Source organism: Cibotium barometz, chromosome 61 (assembly GCF_041138505.1).
Source record: "Cibotium barometz isolate CiBa-2024 chromosome 61, ASM4113850v1, whole genome shotgun sequence".
Taxonomy (NCBI): Eukaryota; Viridiplantae; Streptophyta; class Polypodiopsida; order Cyatheales; family Cibotiaceae; genus Cibotium; species Cibotium barometz.
The window spans coordinates 18,518,759-18,536,277 of record NC_141106.1 but is presented as its reverse complement, the minus strand read 5'-3'; the positions used below and the strand labels follow the sequence as shown (position 1 = coordinate 18,536,277).

Genomic DNA, 17,519 nt, shown 5'->3' with positions numbered 1-17,519 from the left:
TTCATTAAAAGATTGTTTTAAAGACAGCTGAATCTGTTAAACAGGTAATTTCATATTGGGTGTATAAGTGGTGTGACTATCTTGAAGTTTGCTTGGCTCTACGAGGCCTACTGGAAACTCTTTTCTCTGGTACCCGGGACAAAACATAACCAAATTTCTTAATGGATTCTATCACTACAGTGGTTGGACGGTTGGCTAACCCATGGGATTGGATGGGGTTAGGCTGGACTGATGGATCCCTAAAATGAGACTAAATTTTGTTATATTACTATAGTTGAAATAAGGTCCCGGATAACCCTTATTGTATGGAAAAGAATTAACAGCTGTGCCTCTTGATTGAGGAAAAAAGTGTTGGTCTCTATGATCCAAGTGCAAGTCTCTTCCTTGATTTGACCATGTGACTTGCAGGTTCAGTCGGATCAATTTGGTTAGTTAAGGCTCTTGACTATGTTCGAATAAATTTTCCTGAAAGAATCGTCCGTGCTTCCTAGGCGAGGGAAGTTTTTCCGGGTTTGGTTTTGAAAGAACCGAGGGATTAGTCTCTTGTCCGTATATTCATGGGTGAGACTCCGAGTGAGAGGTTGTGCCCTACGCGAAGAGTGTTCTTTCCGTTACTAGCACCGCAAAATTCGTTGGGCAGAGGGGACATAGATCTTTCAAGTTAAGTAAAGGGAGAGTGATCATTTAGAAATATAATTAGTAAAACAAGCTTCTGATTTTTTTATGAGATCCCTCCATGCTACACAAAGAGAAACAAAAGAAATCTTTCATCACAAGACAGAGAGAGGGTCTCTCAGACTGTCAATTTGCTTTTGTAGAACTTGTTTATAAGTATCGTTTGGGTAGATCAGTTTCTGAGGCTGTGGAGGCTGGCATAGCCGGCGGGCATGGTAGCGGGGAGCACAGGTAACTGCATGTGTCCGCTCAGAACGTTAGTGGCTTCCCGCATGGTGAGGCGGCCCTTGGGATCGGGATAACAGCACGCCAGCCCTGAGATCAATAACCGCTTCATCTCATCCGGGTTGAATATGTGGTGGAGCCTCCTGTCCGCAGCCTCAACAATTTTCTGCTGCGAGTGAAGATCCCACACCCAGTCCACTAGCGGGTTGATGCGGGGAGTGTTCACCTCAGAGTGACGGTCGATGGCTTCCAGGGGGTTTCTGCCGCAAGCGACCTCCAGCATCACAGTCCCAAAGCTAAACACATCCGACTCCTTGGTCGCCCTGTTTGTGTGACAGTACTCGGGCGCCATGTAGCCCCGCGTGCCCATGGGCATCCTTTCCGTCATGTAGAAGGACATGCCCTCCTCCATCTTCCTTGACAGCCCGAAGTCACCCAACTTGGCGTTGAAGTTATCGTCCAGCATGACATTGCTGCACTTGATGTCCCTGTGGAGGATCACATTGTCGCAGTCTTCGTGCAGATAGAGCAACGCTGCTGCGACCCCTTGCAAAATCTGGAACCTCCGCTTCCAGTATAGCTTGGCCACGCATTCCTTGTCATCGTAGAGCAGCTTCTCCAGGCTGCCGTTGGGCATGAAGTCATAGACCAGTAGGTCTCTGCTGCCCTCGGGGGCACTCTCGTAGCACCAGCCTCGCAGTTTCACCAAATTCCTGTGGCGAATCATATTGCTGATGATGGTCACCTCGGACTCGAACTCTTTACGGCCTTGGAAGGACTGGGCGGAGATGCTCTTGACTGCCACGGGGACCGGCAGCACCTCATTGCTGAAAGCAGGAAGGACGCCTTTATAGACGGGGCCGAAGCCGCCTTCTCCAAGCATGGTGCAACTATAGCGGATCCAGGCGGATCCAGGCGGCAGCGGAGCAGACAGGTAAGGTAGCGGAGTAACAATTAAGAATATAGCGAAGATCGAGTAAAGGGGGTTGGGGTAGACAATTGAGAGTAGATGGAGGAGACCAGTAAGGTAGACAATTAAGCTACCTAGGGGGATCGACAGGTAGAGCAGATAGATTTGCAGCTTGCTTGCTCAACAAGCCTCGACAGTCACGCCTTCTTATGCCCCATTTGCCTCCGCTTGCTTTAAAGCGGCCTTCTTGCGTTTCTGCTTTGGTGACTGCGAAACCTCATGGCTTGGAAGTCAAGTCATTTTCTGAAACATCCAATTCAACATCCAACATTTTCTGAAACACCACACAATTCCTAGAAGTCCATATTTCCCACAGGGAGCTAGCAGGCCTTGGTGATGTTAAAAAGAATTTCTGTTCCCTCATCAGCAACAACAAACCATTTACCCAGTAACTAATCCCCCCCCTATGTTTGAATTCCCAATCCATGTTGTACCCATTTCATCAATTTTCCCCATGCACGTCTTATGGTTGGGCAACTCTAGAAAGCATGCTTACCATCCTCTAAAGCAAATTTACATCTAGCACAACAACCACTAGTTATGTTTTTCTCTGTCAGCTTTGATCCAATAGGTAGAGCCCGCATGCAAACTCTCCATGAAAACACATGGAATTTAACATGAATCTGACTCTCCCATAGCTTTTCCACCTCTTTTTCCAAGAACCTGAGCTCCAACTTACTTTCCATATTCTATTGCAATATTCCACATTCCAGTCCTCTCTCCTTAGCATTGCATACAGGATCCTAGTTGATGAGCCATTCAACAATTTAACCCCATTAATCTAAGCCTTACCTTTGATCCAATAGGACTCATGAAAAGAAGTAGAGACCCAGTCCTCCTGAATCAGAGTCAACACCTATCCCATTAAGTCTCTTTCTCTTGTAGATAAGGCATATTCTTGTTGCAAACTGTTCTATCTCTCTCTAGCCCAGTTTAGTCACATCCCAACAATTATCAGCTAGTTTTCTCAAGCCCCTGTTATTCAACCTCTTAGCAGCAGAGAGAGTGTCCAGAAGTCCCAATGGTGGGTGAAACCTATGAGACCACCATAAGCTCAAACTGAGTAATGAGTTTCCTGAGGCCCTATAGTTTCCATCCCAATTCATTAGCCTCAAAATCTCTTTGCATTTACTACACATCCTCTTACACATGGAAGAAGTTATCACCTTTAAAGGGGCATAAGAGAACAATTTATCTTTCCAGTTTAGATCTAGCCAGTTACCTTTAAGTGAGACCAATGAAGCCTCTACCAGTTCTCTTGTCATGACAGTCCATGTTTCAACCTAAAACGAGACATTTTGGAAGAAGTTGATCCATCCTTGCCATGGTCTAAGTAGGTAAGTGCACAATGCATATCCCCCCTTCACTCCTTGGCGGCATGGATAATTTATCCCAACCCAACCAAGCTAAAGCTTTCACATTACCATTGCAATTTCTCCATAGAAAGTCCCTTATAGGGGTCAAGATCCTTTTCTAGTGATTTTTGCCAAGTTTTTACATTGGGCATTACAACATTACGTAGGCATTCAACATTGTATTGCAAATCACTACTTTGTCATGGAAGGGCATTCTGACTCCTTCCCACTTCTTCATCTTTATTAAGAATCTATCGAAGGCCCAATCAACCAGCTGTTTATTTGTGACATCAACCCCAATTGGAACTCCCAGGTGTTATACAAGCTGTCCTCTTTTAACCACCTTATATCCCCATCTTTGCAAGAAGTCAAAAATATTATCTTCAGTGAGACTAATGATCCTAGCTTTCTATAAATTACATCTGAATCCAGACACCTTTGCAAAATCTTGAATAATGCTTAAATCCTTTCTCAAGTTCTCATTGTCAGCTTTCAACAAAAATAGTACAGAGTCATTTGCAAAACATTGAATTATTAATTGCTCACTATATCTAAGTTTTAATCCAGTAATAATACCTCTTGAGCAGGCATCTTCTAGGGCAACAATTAATGGGTGTGAAAGCAATAGCAAACAAAAGAGGGGCCAAAGGATAGACCTTCCTAACAGATCTATTAATGGTGAGACCTCCAACCACTTTGCCATTTAGTAGAACCTTAGAGAGAAGCTTCCCCCAGTGCCAATATATATACATGAGGTCATTTTGGGTCCAAATCTTAACTTCTCTATCACTCTAGCCACAAAAGACCAATGAATTCTATTATAGGCCTTTTTCGAATCTACCTAAAAAATAACACATTTTTGTTGAGTCTTCTGAGAAATATCTTTTCATATCATAGTAGCAAAAATATTATCATAAATTGACCTCCCCCCTTAATAAACCCATATTGGCTCTTAGGTATCACCTTTTGTAAAACCGAGGTGATTTTGATAGCAATGACCTTAGCCAATATTTTGTAAATCACTGTTAGCAAAGTGATTGGTCTCCAACGCCCAAAATTATTGCAAGCAACTTGTTTAGGTATCAATTTCACCAACAGGTTTGGGGTTTAGATCCACTATTCTAGGAGATAAGATTGACCTATTCTACACCACAAAAAATGACCTAATCTTGCCAAGCTCTGATATCATGTTGAGAAAACGTGGTGCTTATGCTCGATTCAAAATGAGTGGAGGAGAGAGACAAAAAATATAAGAATACTCTTGCTTATTCAGTTGCTCAAAATAAAACTAAGCATCATGCTTCATACAAATGCCTTTGGCATGTGCCTTTAAATAGGCTCGCTCTAGTGGCCTAGGGTTAGGTGGCTCCCTTAGGACCATTCACACCCACACACCTTCTACACCCTTGTTCACTCAGGCTCCAAGGCCTATATCTTAATAATTACCACCCTTCCCCCTGTAAGTTAAAACATAAATTTTTTTGATTTTTTATAGTTATTAAATCTTTTCTTTTTAATCCAATTCAGTTCCTTACTACCCTCCATCTCCTCCTTGTACCTCAATTCATTCTGACATCTATAAAGTTTAGAAGCCTCCGCTTTTCAGAAAGACCATTGCTATGTCTTTTCTTCTGCAAATACTCAAACTGACTACTTCAGTATTTTCTGTTTTGCCTCTTCTCCTCAGCTCTCAATTTCCCTACACTCCTAATGACCCCAATTTGCATCTCATTAGCAAATTTTCTCAATGATCTTGCGCCCATTCCTCTATCTTTAAGTCTCTTGATGACCTATTCAGTATGCTCCACAAGTAGCTTATCCTTTAATAGAAGATTGTTAACTCTCAATTTCCTAGTTGGGAGCTTCTCCAAAACATCCCTCAATCTCCTAGTTGGGAACTAATCTTATAATTATGTGCTCCATAAATATTAGTTATCCAGGTCTTCTCCCCATCAACCACAATTTCCACAACTAAAATCCTACCATTAGGGTGATTAGCTATAATATTAGGGTTCAGATGGCTTTTAATCATGCACATTACACCACTATACCCTGAGTTAACCCTCCCGTACACCACTAACCAATCCCTAAACCTATCCTTCCTTATAATTTTAGCCCCAAAAAGATTATGTTCTTGTACTACATAGACAGATAATCCCCACTCTTTAATAGCTCCCCACAACAAGGAATTTTTCTTTTTATCTTTAGTGATGTTGACATTCCAGGTACACCCCGAAAAACCCTTATGAAAACTCATGTGAAAAGTGTTGTTGGCACCATCTCTTCCTCCTCTTCTCCCCCTTGAGCCTATCCCTCTCTAATTATTCCCTTCCAGGCCTCTTCAACTTGCTAGTTAAACTTTTGCACAGAAGAAGTGCCACTATCACTCTCAACCAGTGGGCTATATGGATTTGAATATAAGATTGGGCTTGGATTGCTTTAAGATTTTGCCCCTCTAACCCCTTTCTCCAATTGGCTTGTCCTTTTCCTAGCTTGCTCTTTAGTTTGTTTAAATTTAATATACCCCTTTGGCTTGATACGTTGTTGTCTCTGTTGGTATTCACCCAAGCTGTTCTCTTCTATAATCAACATAGACACCAAATCTATGAAATTGGGAATGTTTTTTCGAGTCTAAATAGATGTCTTGAATGCCTTGTATTGTGGCCCGAGACCATGTAGACAGACTTCCACCTTCTCATCATCTACTGAAATGCCAATAGATACAAGGGATTCCACAATACCCTTGATCTTCAATGCATAGTCATTCACAGACATACTCTTTTTCTCCATAGTATGAAGTTCATTCTTCAATTGTATCTTTCGTGCCTTGGTATTCATTTCTTAGAGTTTTAACAAGGTGTCCCATGCCTCCTTGGGATACTTGCCATCCTTTATGTGCCCAATCATGGTGTCTTGTATACTAATAGAGAGCCAATACATAACTTTTCTCGCTCCTTGGTTCCAATACTTGAACTCTTTGACATTTACAGCACTCGCATTGATCTGTGATATCTCTAGTGCCTCTTCATGCTCACCTTCTATGTAGTCCCAATAACCCTTTCCCATCAGGAAATTTGTCAACGTGGACCTCCAAACATGGAAGTTGTTCTTATCAAGCTTCTCAACAACAATCTGGTTTATGCCATCATTTGACATCTTGCCAGACACACAAATTTACCAAAAACAGCACTCTGGTTTGTGTCCTGCACAAACTGTTGTATTTTCTACAGCGGTACTCTAATACACTCAAATGTCACAACCAGTGACCTCAATGTGCATACATACACCCAATGGCAACTATTGACCTCCTTGTAGCACACACAATGTCTGCACAACTAATCTGTATTCCTGCAGTTCTTAAAATAGAGTTCTACATAGAAATGATGACTTACCCGCGCCGCAGTGCTCGAAATCGCCTACTTTCTGAAAAACAGAGGTCCTAATGCACCCGAAACGCGTTTTCGGCCCAAAACATGTTGTCCAATAGGACAACATAGTTGCTCTACATCTTTACTCCTGCGAAGAAAGCTCCTCAATCAGAGATTGTTTGCCGGTGCCTCCCGTAGAGCTCCCGACAAGGGTGTAGTCGCCAACACAAATAGGGAAGAGTAGTTGAAGCTCTTACCCTCGTACTGCTTCCATTGCTTCTCTTGCTTGCAGCTCAGCCCTTAGCATAAACCAGGCTCTAATACCATGAAAAGATGCAGGGGAGAAGAGAGCTTGAGCTCTTGCAAGCACACACACACACTCACAAAACTAGGCTCTGATACCATGAAAAGATGCAGGGGAGAAGAGAGCTTGAGCTCTTGCAAGCACACACACACTCACAAAACCCTAAAAGAGAACATACAAGGTGAGAGGCTGAAAATATTCTTCTTCTTCTTCACACAACACTCAACACACCATATGCAAAGATAAGAGTACACACAAATATGAAAAGGTACTCAACCAAATACATACTAGGGTTCTCTATAGTGTGAACCCAACTAAATGAACTGGCGCTATAACTATGCCAGTCACACAGGCTGTCATCCCACTGGCTGCATATCACCCATGATCTCACGAACCATGCCAGTGGGGTAAGTGTGGGGCCTATCCTCCATGCAGGTCATCAATGTCCACCGCCTCACTAGATGAGCTCGATATCTCAACAATTATGATGTAGCAACTTATGAACAAATTATGATGTATTCAAAGTAGCTAAATAAGAGTATCTTTGAATTTTACAAAATGAAATAGAATTTCTTCTACTAAGTTAAGATTATAAGTACCGTACATACAAATCTAGTTGATGATACTCAGAGCATTTACTAGTTGATGATACTCATAGAGCACTCATAGAGCATTTACTTACATATCACAATGGAAAAACCTATCCTACCAATAAAATGAAAACTAAATATGCTTTTAAACACATGTTTGTGTTTGTTGGCTCAAAGTTGATCAATAAAGTCTAACATTTCCCCTTCATTATCCTTTGTAAGTGTAGCTTTATGCTTTGATGCGGGGCCTTCTATCAAAAGTTTCTCATTTGTAGTGTAGCTTTATGCTTTGTTGTGGAGCCTTCTATCAAAACTTTCTCATTTGTAAACATGGAATCATCTCCTAACTTTGTGATCAATGATTTTATATTCACGTGATCACAATTTTTTTTGTTAATAACATGTGTTAACATGTTATTAACATGTTAACATGTTCCCAAAAAAGCCGGTGGGAAGCTCCCTGATAATCGGATAAAATCCCGCCGGGGTTTTGCAATACCCGGCGGTCCCTCGGGAAAAAAGAAACCCCGACGGGTCCCGGCGAGGTCGTCGTCCAGCCCGGCGGGGTACAATTTCCTATATATATGGGCCTGGGGGGCCCTTTGGGAGTTCATTGCTGACAGTATACACAGGTAATGAAACTTGTGTTTGTGTGTGTGTGTGTGTGGGTGTGTGGGTGTGTGTGGGTGTGTGTGTGGGTGTGTGTTCGTGCAGGCAGTCGCCCATTATCGCAATGCGCGACAGGATGTGGGTGGTCCGCCACACGAGGGATGTGTGTGTGGGTGTGTGTTCGTGCGGGCAGCCGCCCATTGTCGCAATGCGCAGCAGGATGTGGGTGGTCCGCCACACGAGGGGGGGTGTGTAAGGCCATTCTTCGGAATGGTGCTTACCCTGGGGCACTTAGTCGATAACGCGGCTAGTCTGTGTCCTATGGTAAGTATGGCACGCCGTAGCGATACTAGTCGGTAACGCGGCAAGCATAGTATCGTTATGGCGATGTCACCTTCCCTTCCCTTCCCTTTGTCAAATGCGGGCATATGGTCGATAACGCGGCTAGTGTATGTTCGTATCCTATTCGTATTCCCATAGACTCGGGCGGCATTTTGTCATTAACGCGGCAAGTTGGTGTCATCCGCTAGTGCATATATTATTTTTTGCATATTGCGGCATTTGATTGTTAATGCGGTCGAGAAAATGTCGTAAATTTGCTTGCATATTACGACATATGATCGTTAACGCGATCGAAAAAATGTCGTAAATTTGTTTGATTTGACTTGTATTGTTTTTATTATGTTTGATCCATGTGATACTTGGTTGCTAACGCGGCATGAGTATTTCATGGATCAAAGTTTACATCATATTGTCTAAACGTTTTATTTTATAATATCGTGATTCGTAACTCGAAAAAATGAATATCTCTCTCTCTCTTCCTGCCCCCCTCTCTCTCTCTCATGATACACTTCACAACTCTTTCTCTCTCTCTCTCTCTCTCTCATGATACACTTCACAACACGATAGATGTGTAGATAAGGATTTCTTTTTTTTTTCTCTTAAAATATACATAATTCTTAATTATTTCTTTTTTCTCTCTCTATTTACTTAAAAATTAAAACAGTACATTATTTTCCTCTTTATGAACTCACAAAAATATTAAAAATGTCATCTAATGCTTCTTCTCTCTATCTGTCACAACTCTCTCTCTCTTCCTCTCTCTCTCTCTCTCTCTCATGATACACTTCACAACTCTTCCTCTCTTCCTCTCTCTCTCTCTCTCTCTCTCATGATACACTTCACAACTCTCTCTCTCTCTCATGATACACTTCACAACTCTCTCTCTATCACGATAGGTGTGTAGATGAGGAGTGCTTTAGGAATACAAAACATTATTTTCCTCTCTTTAGGAACTCACAAAACTATTAAAAATGTCATCTAATGTTTCCTCTCTCTCTGTCTGTCACACCTCTCTCTCTTCCTCCCCCCCCCCCCTCTCTCTCTCTCTCTCTCATAATACCCTTCACAACTCTCTCTTTCTCTCTGTGTCACGATAGGTGTGTAGATGAGGAGTGCAACATGTATACACTTGATAAGTAATAATGCACTTGTTTGCGGTTGTCTCACGTTCGATAATGTATTGCATGATGTTGAGTTCAGTAATATTGTTTGATATTCCGTTTTTTTTATCATTGATAAGTAATGATACACTTGCTGTTCTCTCACGTTTGATGATGTATTGGATGATGTTGATTTCAGTAAAATTATTTGATATTCCATTTTTGTTTGAACATTGATAAGTAATAATACACTTGTTGCTGTTCTCTCACGTTTGCTTGATGTTGATTTCAGTAATGTTGTTTAATATTCTGTTTTTTTGTGTTTAGTGATATTTGCTAGATTTACGAAGACGACCAACATGCTTTCCCCTGAAGAGCGTAAAATCATTCTACGAGCAATTTGCATTGAAGCAATCATCACATTGTCACAATGTGCTGATGACGTCGTCAAAAAGATCAATGACTCATGCGAGATCTAATAGACCAGATATGGAAAAATGCACAGCGTCGGCTTCAAAGCGGAGGCAACGCTGAGTTGCTTGATAGATAGAAGATAGCATATTTCAACCATCAACATATAACACGAATCATTTTGGGGACCATGCATGTAGCATGCAATGATCTTAGAGATGCTTCCCCGCCTGAATCTAATATGCATCGTCTACAGTTATGGGACATTGTATGGAGCGAGCAAAGAGCCAAGAGCAAGCGCATGAAGGCGCTGGATGCAGAGTCACTCCCCAAAAGAGTGTGCATTTCCCAGGACATCGTTGCAACGTCCAGCCAGGCAGATGCGAGTGGGACAAGTGTCATTAATCGTACCATCTACAATTTTATGTGCACACACCTCATTGGCATCTCGCAGGAGGCTCTGTTTGAAGGGCGAACAATAGGCTCTGGTGTTTTTGACACAGTAAAAGAGTATATAGTTAAAGGTATATCATTTTTTTCGGAGCACATTACTTTTTGCGGAAAGCACTACAAAGGAGAAGGCAGCGCCAAGTTCGAGAGCTTCCAGGCAGAGCAGGGCATGCAGGTTCTACACCCATCAATTGTCAGGTGTATTGCCTTCACAAAAGAATCTCCTTGGATCACTATTTTCCCATACTATAATGGCGGCTCGCTTGGTGATACTCTTCTGAAGGTCCCCTTCAGATTCAGTGAGTTCACCAGAGCAATTTTCCGTTTGGATCGAGGATGGAGACAATCCCCGCCCGATAATATTCCTTTAAGTCATCTAGAACTTTCTAAAATAAAACAAATAGTAATAACCATGCCACATATTATGCATGCCCTGGTGGAAGGCCTAGCGGCCGCACATTTGGCAGGAATTGTACATACCGACCTACATCCATTCAATGTAGTGTTGGATTTTACAAAAGAGTTGAAGCCACGCGTAGGTCTAATCGATTGGGGGTTACTGCTAAGAGCGCCCAAAAAATGGGTGTCTCTCAATTTTGTATTTGAAGCAGACAAGAACCCTGAGAAGGTGGCACAGGCGGTCTCCTACGCAGACAAAGAGCGAAATAAACGGCCGTGGATAGCCCCGGAGCTTTATGATTCGTTTTTGACAGATGCATACACTCTTGCATCTGATGTTTTTGCTTTAGGATATTTATTACAAACTTTATATGACTTTTGGCAGAAAGTACAAGAGTTGTGGATGGACAATAGTTTCTATGACAAAGTTACCATGGATACTATTATTTATAAAGTCAAAAATTGGATGTGCCTGCCTAATCGCGATGAGCGAAAATCCATTTTGCAAGTAGTGGAATTTTTTAAATCACTAAATACTGACCCAACGAGGGCACAACGTCCTCTTGTAGAGCTATCGGTGTCATTCACCCCAATTTTGTAATGATACAGTATCAAGAGATTAAGTTTCAGGGATGGCACTTTGTTTCTCTCTTCAAAATTTGATGTGTCCATTGTTTGAAATATTATCTCATTGAGTCTTTGCAATATCTCTCTCCTCTTGTGGTGTTTAAGTTTATGTTTTCTCTTCAAAATTTGATGTGCGTGCATTGTTTGAAGTATTTTTGGAGTCAAGTGGATATTTCTCATTGAGTCTTTGCAATACATATCTCCTCTCGTGGTGTTAACACTAGTTCTGTAATTGGACACTAAAGTGTCCTGAGGACACAAGTGTCCTGAAAGTTAGCATTTTTCTTGAATTTTTGTGGGCAATCTATTAAGAGTTTTGAAATGCTTAACATCCACAGATGTTCCTCAAGACCCAAAAAAAATTTGAGATTTTTTAAATTACACTTTTCTTAGCTTTTGCAAGGCAATATTTTAATTTTCTTAGACACATGCTGATAAAACGCATGATTTTTGCTGTTTTCAAAATAGTAGTAATTTGTACATAACTTTTAGAAGGGACATAGTTTGATCATGAAACTTGGCTTGATGGAAAGCCCATGATGTAAACTAAATCTTGGAATCATCAAACAATAATTATTGGATAAATTTTTGACTCGCTAATATTGAAATGATGTTTTTATACAGGTGGAGCATGAATTTTTCTCCTTCCATATGCAAGCTAATAATGTAAAACTTGAGGTGCACCCATGTTATATAGGGTAAATACTACTTTGTTTTGAATTTTCCAAAACTTTAGAGCCACTTTTTGGGCCTCTTCTCATACATGGCCTTTTGCGCAACCTGTTTTTAATACGTAAAATGTCTAATTATGAGCCTAATTTTGATTTTCATCAAAGAGGAAAGCTGTGTAAGTGCATTATTTGTTGTAACTATAGGTGTAGACTACTTGTGAACTTCTACCTCCTTGGAAGTCTGATGTATGCTATCAAAATATCTTGGGAAAAATGCTATTGATATCATTGGATTTTTTTTTTGAGAGAATGATGCTTGCATATTTGGAAAAATCCTGAAAAATCCTAAAAAATGTTCATTTTCAAGACATATGCTACTTTGTTGCTTATGTACTTCCAAATAAAAAGGCATTTTATATGTTTAGCATTTTTTACATAAGCATAGGGTTATGTTCTACATGCCCAATGAAGAATTTTGGTTCTTAAAGCCTACATTAGGAGTTTGATTTTTTTTCGCAACCCCCAAAAAAGGACACTCAAGTGTCCTGTTTTGGTACCAAACTAGTGTTAAACTTTAAGTTTTTGAGGGTAATGGTCAATTTATCTTACGTTGATCTTTACAGTTCATTAAAATCCTAAAGTCATTTACATTCATGCAGATATGGCAGAGGCGCAAGCAAACGAGCATCAAGAGTTAGCCAAGAAGGCATATGAGCGAATGAAGGCCCTTGCACATGGCCTGACAGCCCGCGAAGCTACAAGAACAGCATGCAGGTTGTCGAAATGGACAAATCCTACTTATGCCCAATGGAAAGACATAAACAAATGCGTAACCATAGAGATGATAAAGGAAATATGGCCATGTCCAGATGGCGAGATTAAGAAGGGAAGATGGAAGATTTCACGTTGCACTCACAATGATATTAAAATTAATGCCGAGCACATTTTCTTGGAGGTGTACGGTCGTCCTCTCCATAACGCCGACACTCCACTCTATTTTGCTAAGATGCTATATGCACAATTTATCCTAGAAACTCCAGTGGACTTCACCTCCAGAGAGGCCACTGTCAACACCCACGACATACGTGAAGAGACAGTGACATTCACAAGGGAGGAACTTGCTCTCATGGTGGAGGGCGCTGGATTAGAGTTAAACAAGGTCAAAGAAAGCTTAGGGGCACAGCTAGCAGAGAAGGAGAAAGAAGCTGAGCGATTATCTCAAGCGTCAACTCCTCCCCCTGCCAATAGAGGGATTCAAGAGCAGCTCACAAAGATTAGCGAAGATGTACAGAGCATCTCTTCACGTATTTCTTCTGTGCGCCAAGGAAACCACATCTCTCATTTTTTGATACATCCTGATCTTGTGGGAGTTTCTGCTGAGGCTACTAGTTCCTCCACCCCCCAATGCTTTGTATGTTACAAAGTATTCGATGGGTGGAGCGGCTAGTATATACTACCCTCTGGACACTACTACCACTTAATATGTTTAGTGAGGCAAATGCAAAATACTTCCACATGTGCATTGTGCAGTGTCCCAATAAATCAAGGTATTTATACAGTGTTCGGCATGGCTAGCGAATAGAAACCACCAGGACCTTTAGATGCAACTCCTAGTGCAATTCGTAATTTATTTCAAGATGAAAGCTAAGAAAGACATAAATCCTACTTTTGTATTGATAATTTCTCCAAATACGATCATTTGTACAAGTACTTTTTATGAAATTAATGAAATGACTTCTTCCTCTATGTCAGTATCTTGCTCCAAAATTCTTTCACCGTTTACTCTCTCGTCTCTGCTAAATTAAGCTCATCTAAGTCAATGTCTAAATTGTCTTCTATCTCAAGGGTGGTGCACAACGTGCGTCCAACATCAAAGTTCTCGTCTACTACATCATCACAATTGTACATCCATCTGGGCATATCTTCTTCATACTCTTCGCTTTCAATGTCTTGCAAGATCTTTTCATTGCAATACATGTAAACAAGTTTATCTGCTCGATGTGCAAGAAGTCGATTGCGAATAGTACTGTGAATATATTTGTACATGCTCCAGTTTCTTTCTGAGCCTGAGTTTGAAGAGCACTGACTTAGAACCTTCATTGCAAGGTTGCGCAATAAAGCATAATGCTCACCACCATTCATCATCCACCACTTTCATGCAGGTTGCTCTTTAGCCATTTGTTGAACAAGGGAGTTGGAAAATAAACCCTCTATCAATCGAAATGAGGTCATCTCCTTTATGCACTTTACACGATCATCAACATTATTATAGAAAGTGTTTACCACTTTATAAAAATCTTGCACCACCTCAACGTTGGACATCAAATCCATATTCTATAATCAGGATCTAACATGTAAGCAGCACTGTGTAGTGGTGAATGTGCTCCAATCCATCTAGCATGAAAGTACTTCAATAGGACTTTTCTTTGTCTACTGGAGAATGGTACACGCCATTGCTTTTCCACCACTGAATGCTCTAATTTCTCAGGACACTCCAAACTCCGCTGGACAGTCCACCATTGCATCCATGCTTTTCCGAGATTAGGCGCTCTTTGATCAAGACTTCGTACGGCATACATAACAGGCATCATTACATGGTATGCATCCATCACACTGTTCCACCAACTTCTTCTGGTAAGCGCTGCCTTCAAGACTTTGATTTTCTCTTTCACTTTTTCAAGTTGAGTGCTCTCCCAGTCATGAAATGCCATGCATGTAAATGTTTTGCAAACTGCACTTTATTTCTAAGAAGAGACTCAAAAGTGTAAAAGTGAGTGCAAAACCTAGTCTCCGCTGGAAGCTTTAACATAACTGACATGCGAGGTCGAAAAATATCTAACACTCTCTGTCTCTTGAGCATGAATCTCACAAGCTAGCGAGCAGTGTCGACGATTGAGGCAAACCATTTGGTATCATCACTTTTATACCAATCTTTTAATACAAGATTCAAACTATGAGTATTACAGCCTACCAAAAAAACATGTGGATATTGTCGCTGTAGGATTTTGGATGCATTTTTGCAATTCTTTACATTGTCCATGACGACTTCGACTACATTTTTGGCACCCACTTCCTCTATCACAGAGCCAATGACTTGAGCAATGTAAGCCCCAGTTTTGATTAAACCAGCTGAATCCACGGCACGGATGAAAGTCTCATCTCTAGGTGAAATAACCATTATATTAATTAATGGTTTTTTTTGTACATTAGACCATCCATCACTTACTATACTACATCCAGAAAGCTCTATATTGCTAAGAATTATTCTTTGTACACGTTCTTTTACTTGCGCATAACATTTCTCTAATAGATCATTTCGCATAGCATGGTACGTAGGCGGTGAAAACCCTAGTCCAAACTCACCAATTTTCGCATAGCATGGTACGTAGGCGGTGAAAACCCTAGTCCAAACTCACCAATTTTCTTCCATGCTCACTGTCCACCATCATCATAGTACTCCCAGAAAAGTAAATTGCTTCAGCAAGGGCGAGTTGTGCATCATCGAGTCGATCGTGACGTAGGCTTTCTTGCAATGAAGTTTGACGCATGGGTATATTTCCTACATCAAAGTTTTGATTTGCAGGAAGATGCACTGAGTAGATTACTTTCTGGTTGCACATTGCCGTTCGGGGTACAAGCAGGCGATGTAGCGGGAGTTTGATGATTAGAACAACAGTGTTCTTGCTGCCTTGATACATTAACAGTAGGAGTGTCATGTTTTCTTGAATCTTTCTTTTGAATTTCTTCTCTTATGTGTTTGGCCACTACAGGTGCAGAGGGGTGGGTACATGACTTTTTCTTCGGTCTGCCTAAAAAGTGTTCTCTTAGTCGAGGCCCCCCACCTGATTTTATTGCATGGCATAGCTTAAACTTCAATCTATGAATCGATCACCAACGTTAATTGCATATTGCCACTCTATCCCAGGTGCTTTTTTTTTCCTGCTATTTGAAATTTGGACTCTATTGGAGGTATCACTGGATCCAACATTGTCCTCCATCTCAACAAATAACCTATTCAACGAAGCATATAACAATGAATACACAAATGAAAAAACAACAAAGTCACTCACGTATTACAAAACATACATTAGCAGACAAAGTACTTCGAAACTATCTTGACAAATACAAAAAATCAACACATAACACAAAACTACTTCGAAACTGTCTTGCAAGGTCTTACTACAAAACTACTTCGAAACTATCATGCACATTGCACCCCCAATGAAGGATGCCTTTTGTACCCAATTAAGGATACTTTACACAATCAAAGATCTATGCTTGCCCAATACTCTAGTATAGGACAATAGACCTTCTCTAGCATTCACAAAGAAAATCAAAGATCTATGCTTGCCCAATACTCTAGTATAGGACAATAGACCCTTGTCTACTCTAAACTATATCAAGTATCAAGAACCAATACAAGCCCCTAAGCAGGACTCTTGGCTCCATCAAACCATTCATAAAGTAGAATGAGGTAGATTACCTACGTAGCTCAAATGCAAAGCTGAATGACTCCAAATTTGTCCCTAAATCTCCGCAAGTATTAGCTACGAACCACACCCTGCCCCCAATTCAAAGAACTAAGGACGAGTGGCTCAATAGCCTTAGGAGTGCCTACAAGGAAAGACGACAGCCCCTAAGATAAGGACGTTCTTCCCAAGAGAACACTTCTAGCAACTCGAGAGCTCTACAAGTACTTTGAGGAGAGATATCACGCCCCCAAAACAAGGACTATCTCCCCAAAAGTTCCACGATGGGTGTCAAGCAGTGTTTATAAACAGAATGGTGTTCTTTGCTTTTCTCCACGGTCCCGCTGGGATAAGGAGTTATCCCGGTGGGCCCGCCGGGAAAACCAAAAGCCCGGAGGTGTTACGGGACTAGTGGGTTCTGGCAGATCATTGCTCAGGTCATGTGAATATACAATGTGATCACAAGTTTTAATATGTTAACAATAGGTTTTGTTAACGTGATCACGAAATTGTGAAGACGTTAATGAAATCCCTGTTTGTGATTCTAGCCCATAAACTAATTTCAATATTCCCCTCAACAAAGCATGACCACATGGATTCAATCTCACGTAATTCTTAAAAACTTGGAACCATTACCACTCCTTTGTGTTTGTTTTCAAGAGATATTCTACATGCACTTTTCAATGCGAATACACTTTGTGATTCTAGCCATGAACTGATTTCAATATTCCCCTCAACAAAGCATGACCACATGGATTCAATCTCACGTAATTCTTAAAAACTTGGAACCATTACCACTCCCTTCTGTTTGTTTTCAAGAGATATTCTACATGCACTTTCCAATGCGAATACATCAAAAAACATACTCACCATCTCTAAAAAAGATTTTATAGTCATAGAAATAACATCTTCCAGCTTTAGTAATAGTCTGTGTGCATTAGTGTGGGACCCCTC

The 17,519-nt window shown here is 40.9% G+C and overlaps 1 protein-coding gene across 1 annotated transcript; it reads right to left on the bottom strand.

Moving 5' to 3' along the window:
- Positions 1-760: 760 nt before the first annotated feature.
- On the bottom strand, positions 761-1,783 carry LOC147604634 (L-type lectin-domain containing receptor kinase VIII.1-like). Its single transcript, XM_086794992.1, has one exon. The coding sequence runs from the start codon at positions 1,781-1,783 to the stop codon at positions 848-850; it is 936 nt and encodes a 311-aa protein (XP_086651118.1). The 3' UTR covers positions 761-847.
- Positions 1,784-17,519: the final 15,736 nt, after the last annotated feature.

Bases quoted from the DNA above. Each gene is read 5' to 3' on its own strand.
- LOC147604634 (XM_086794992.1), bottom strand. From the start codon at position 1,783: ATGCTTGGAGAAGGCGGCTTCGGCCCCGTCTATAAAGGCGTCCTTCCT.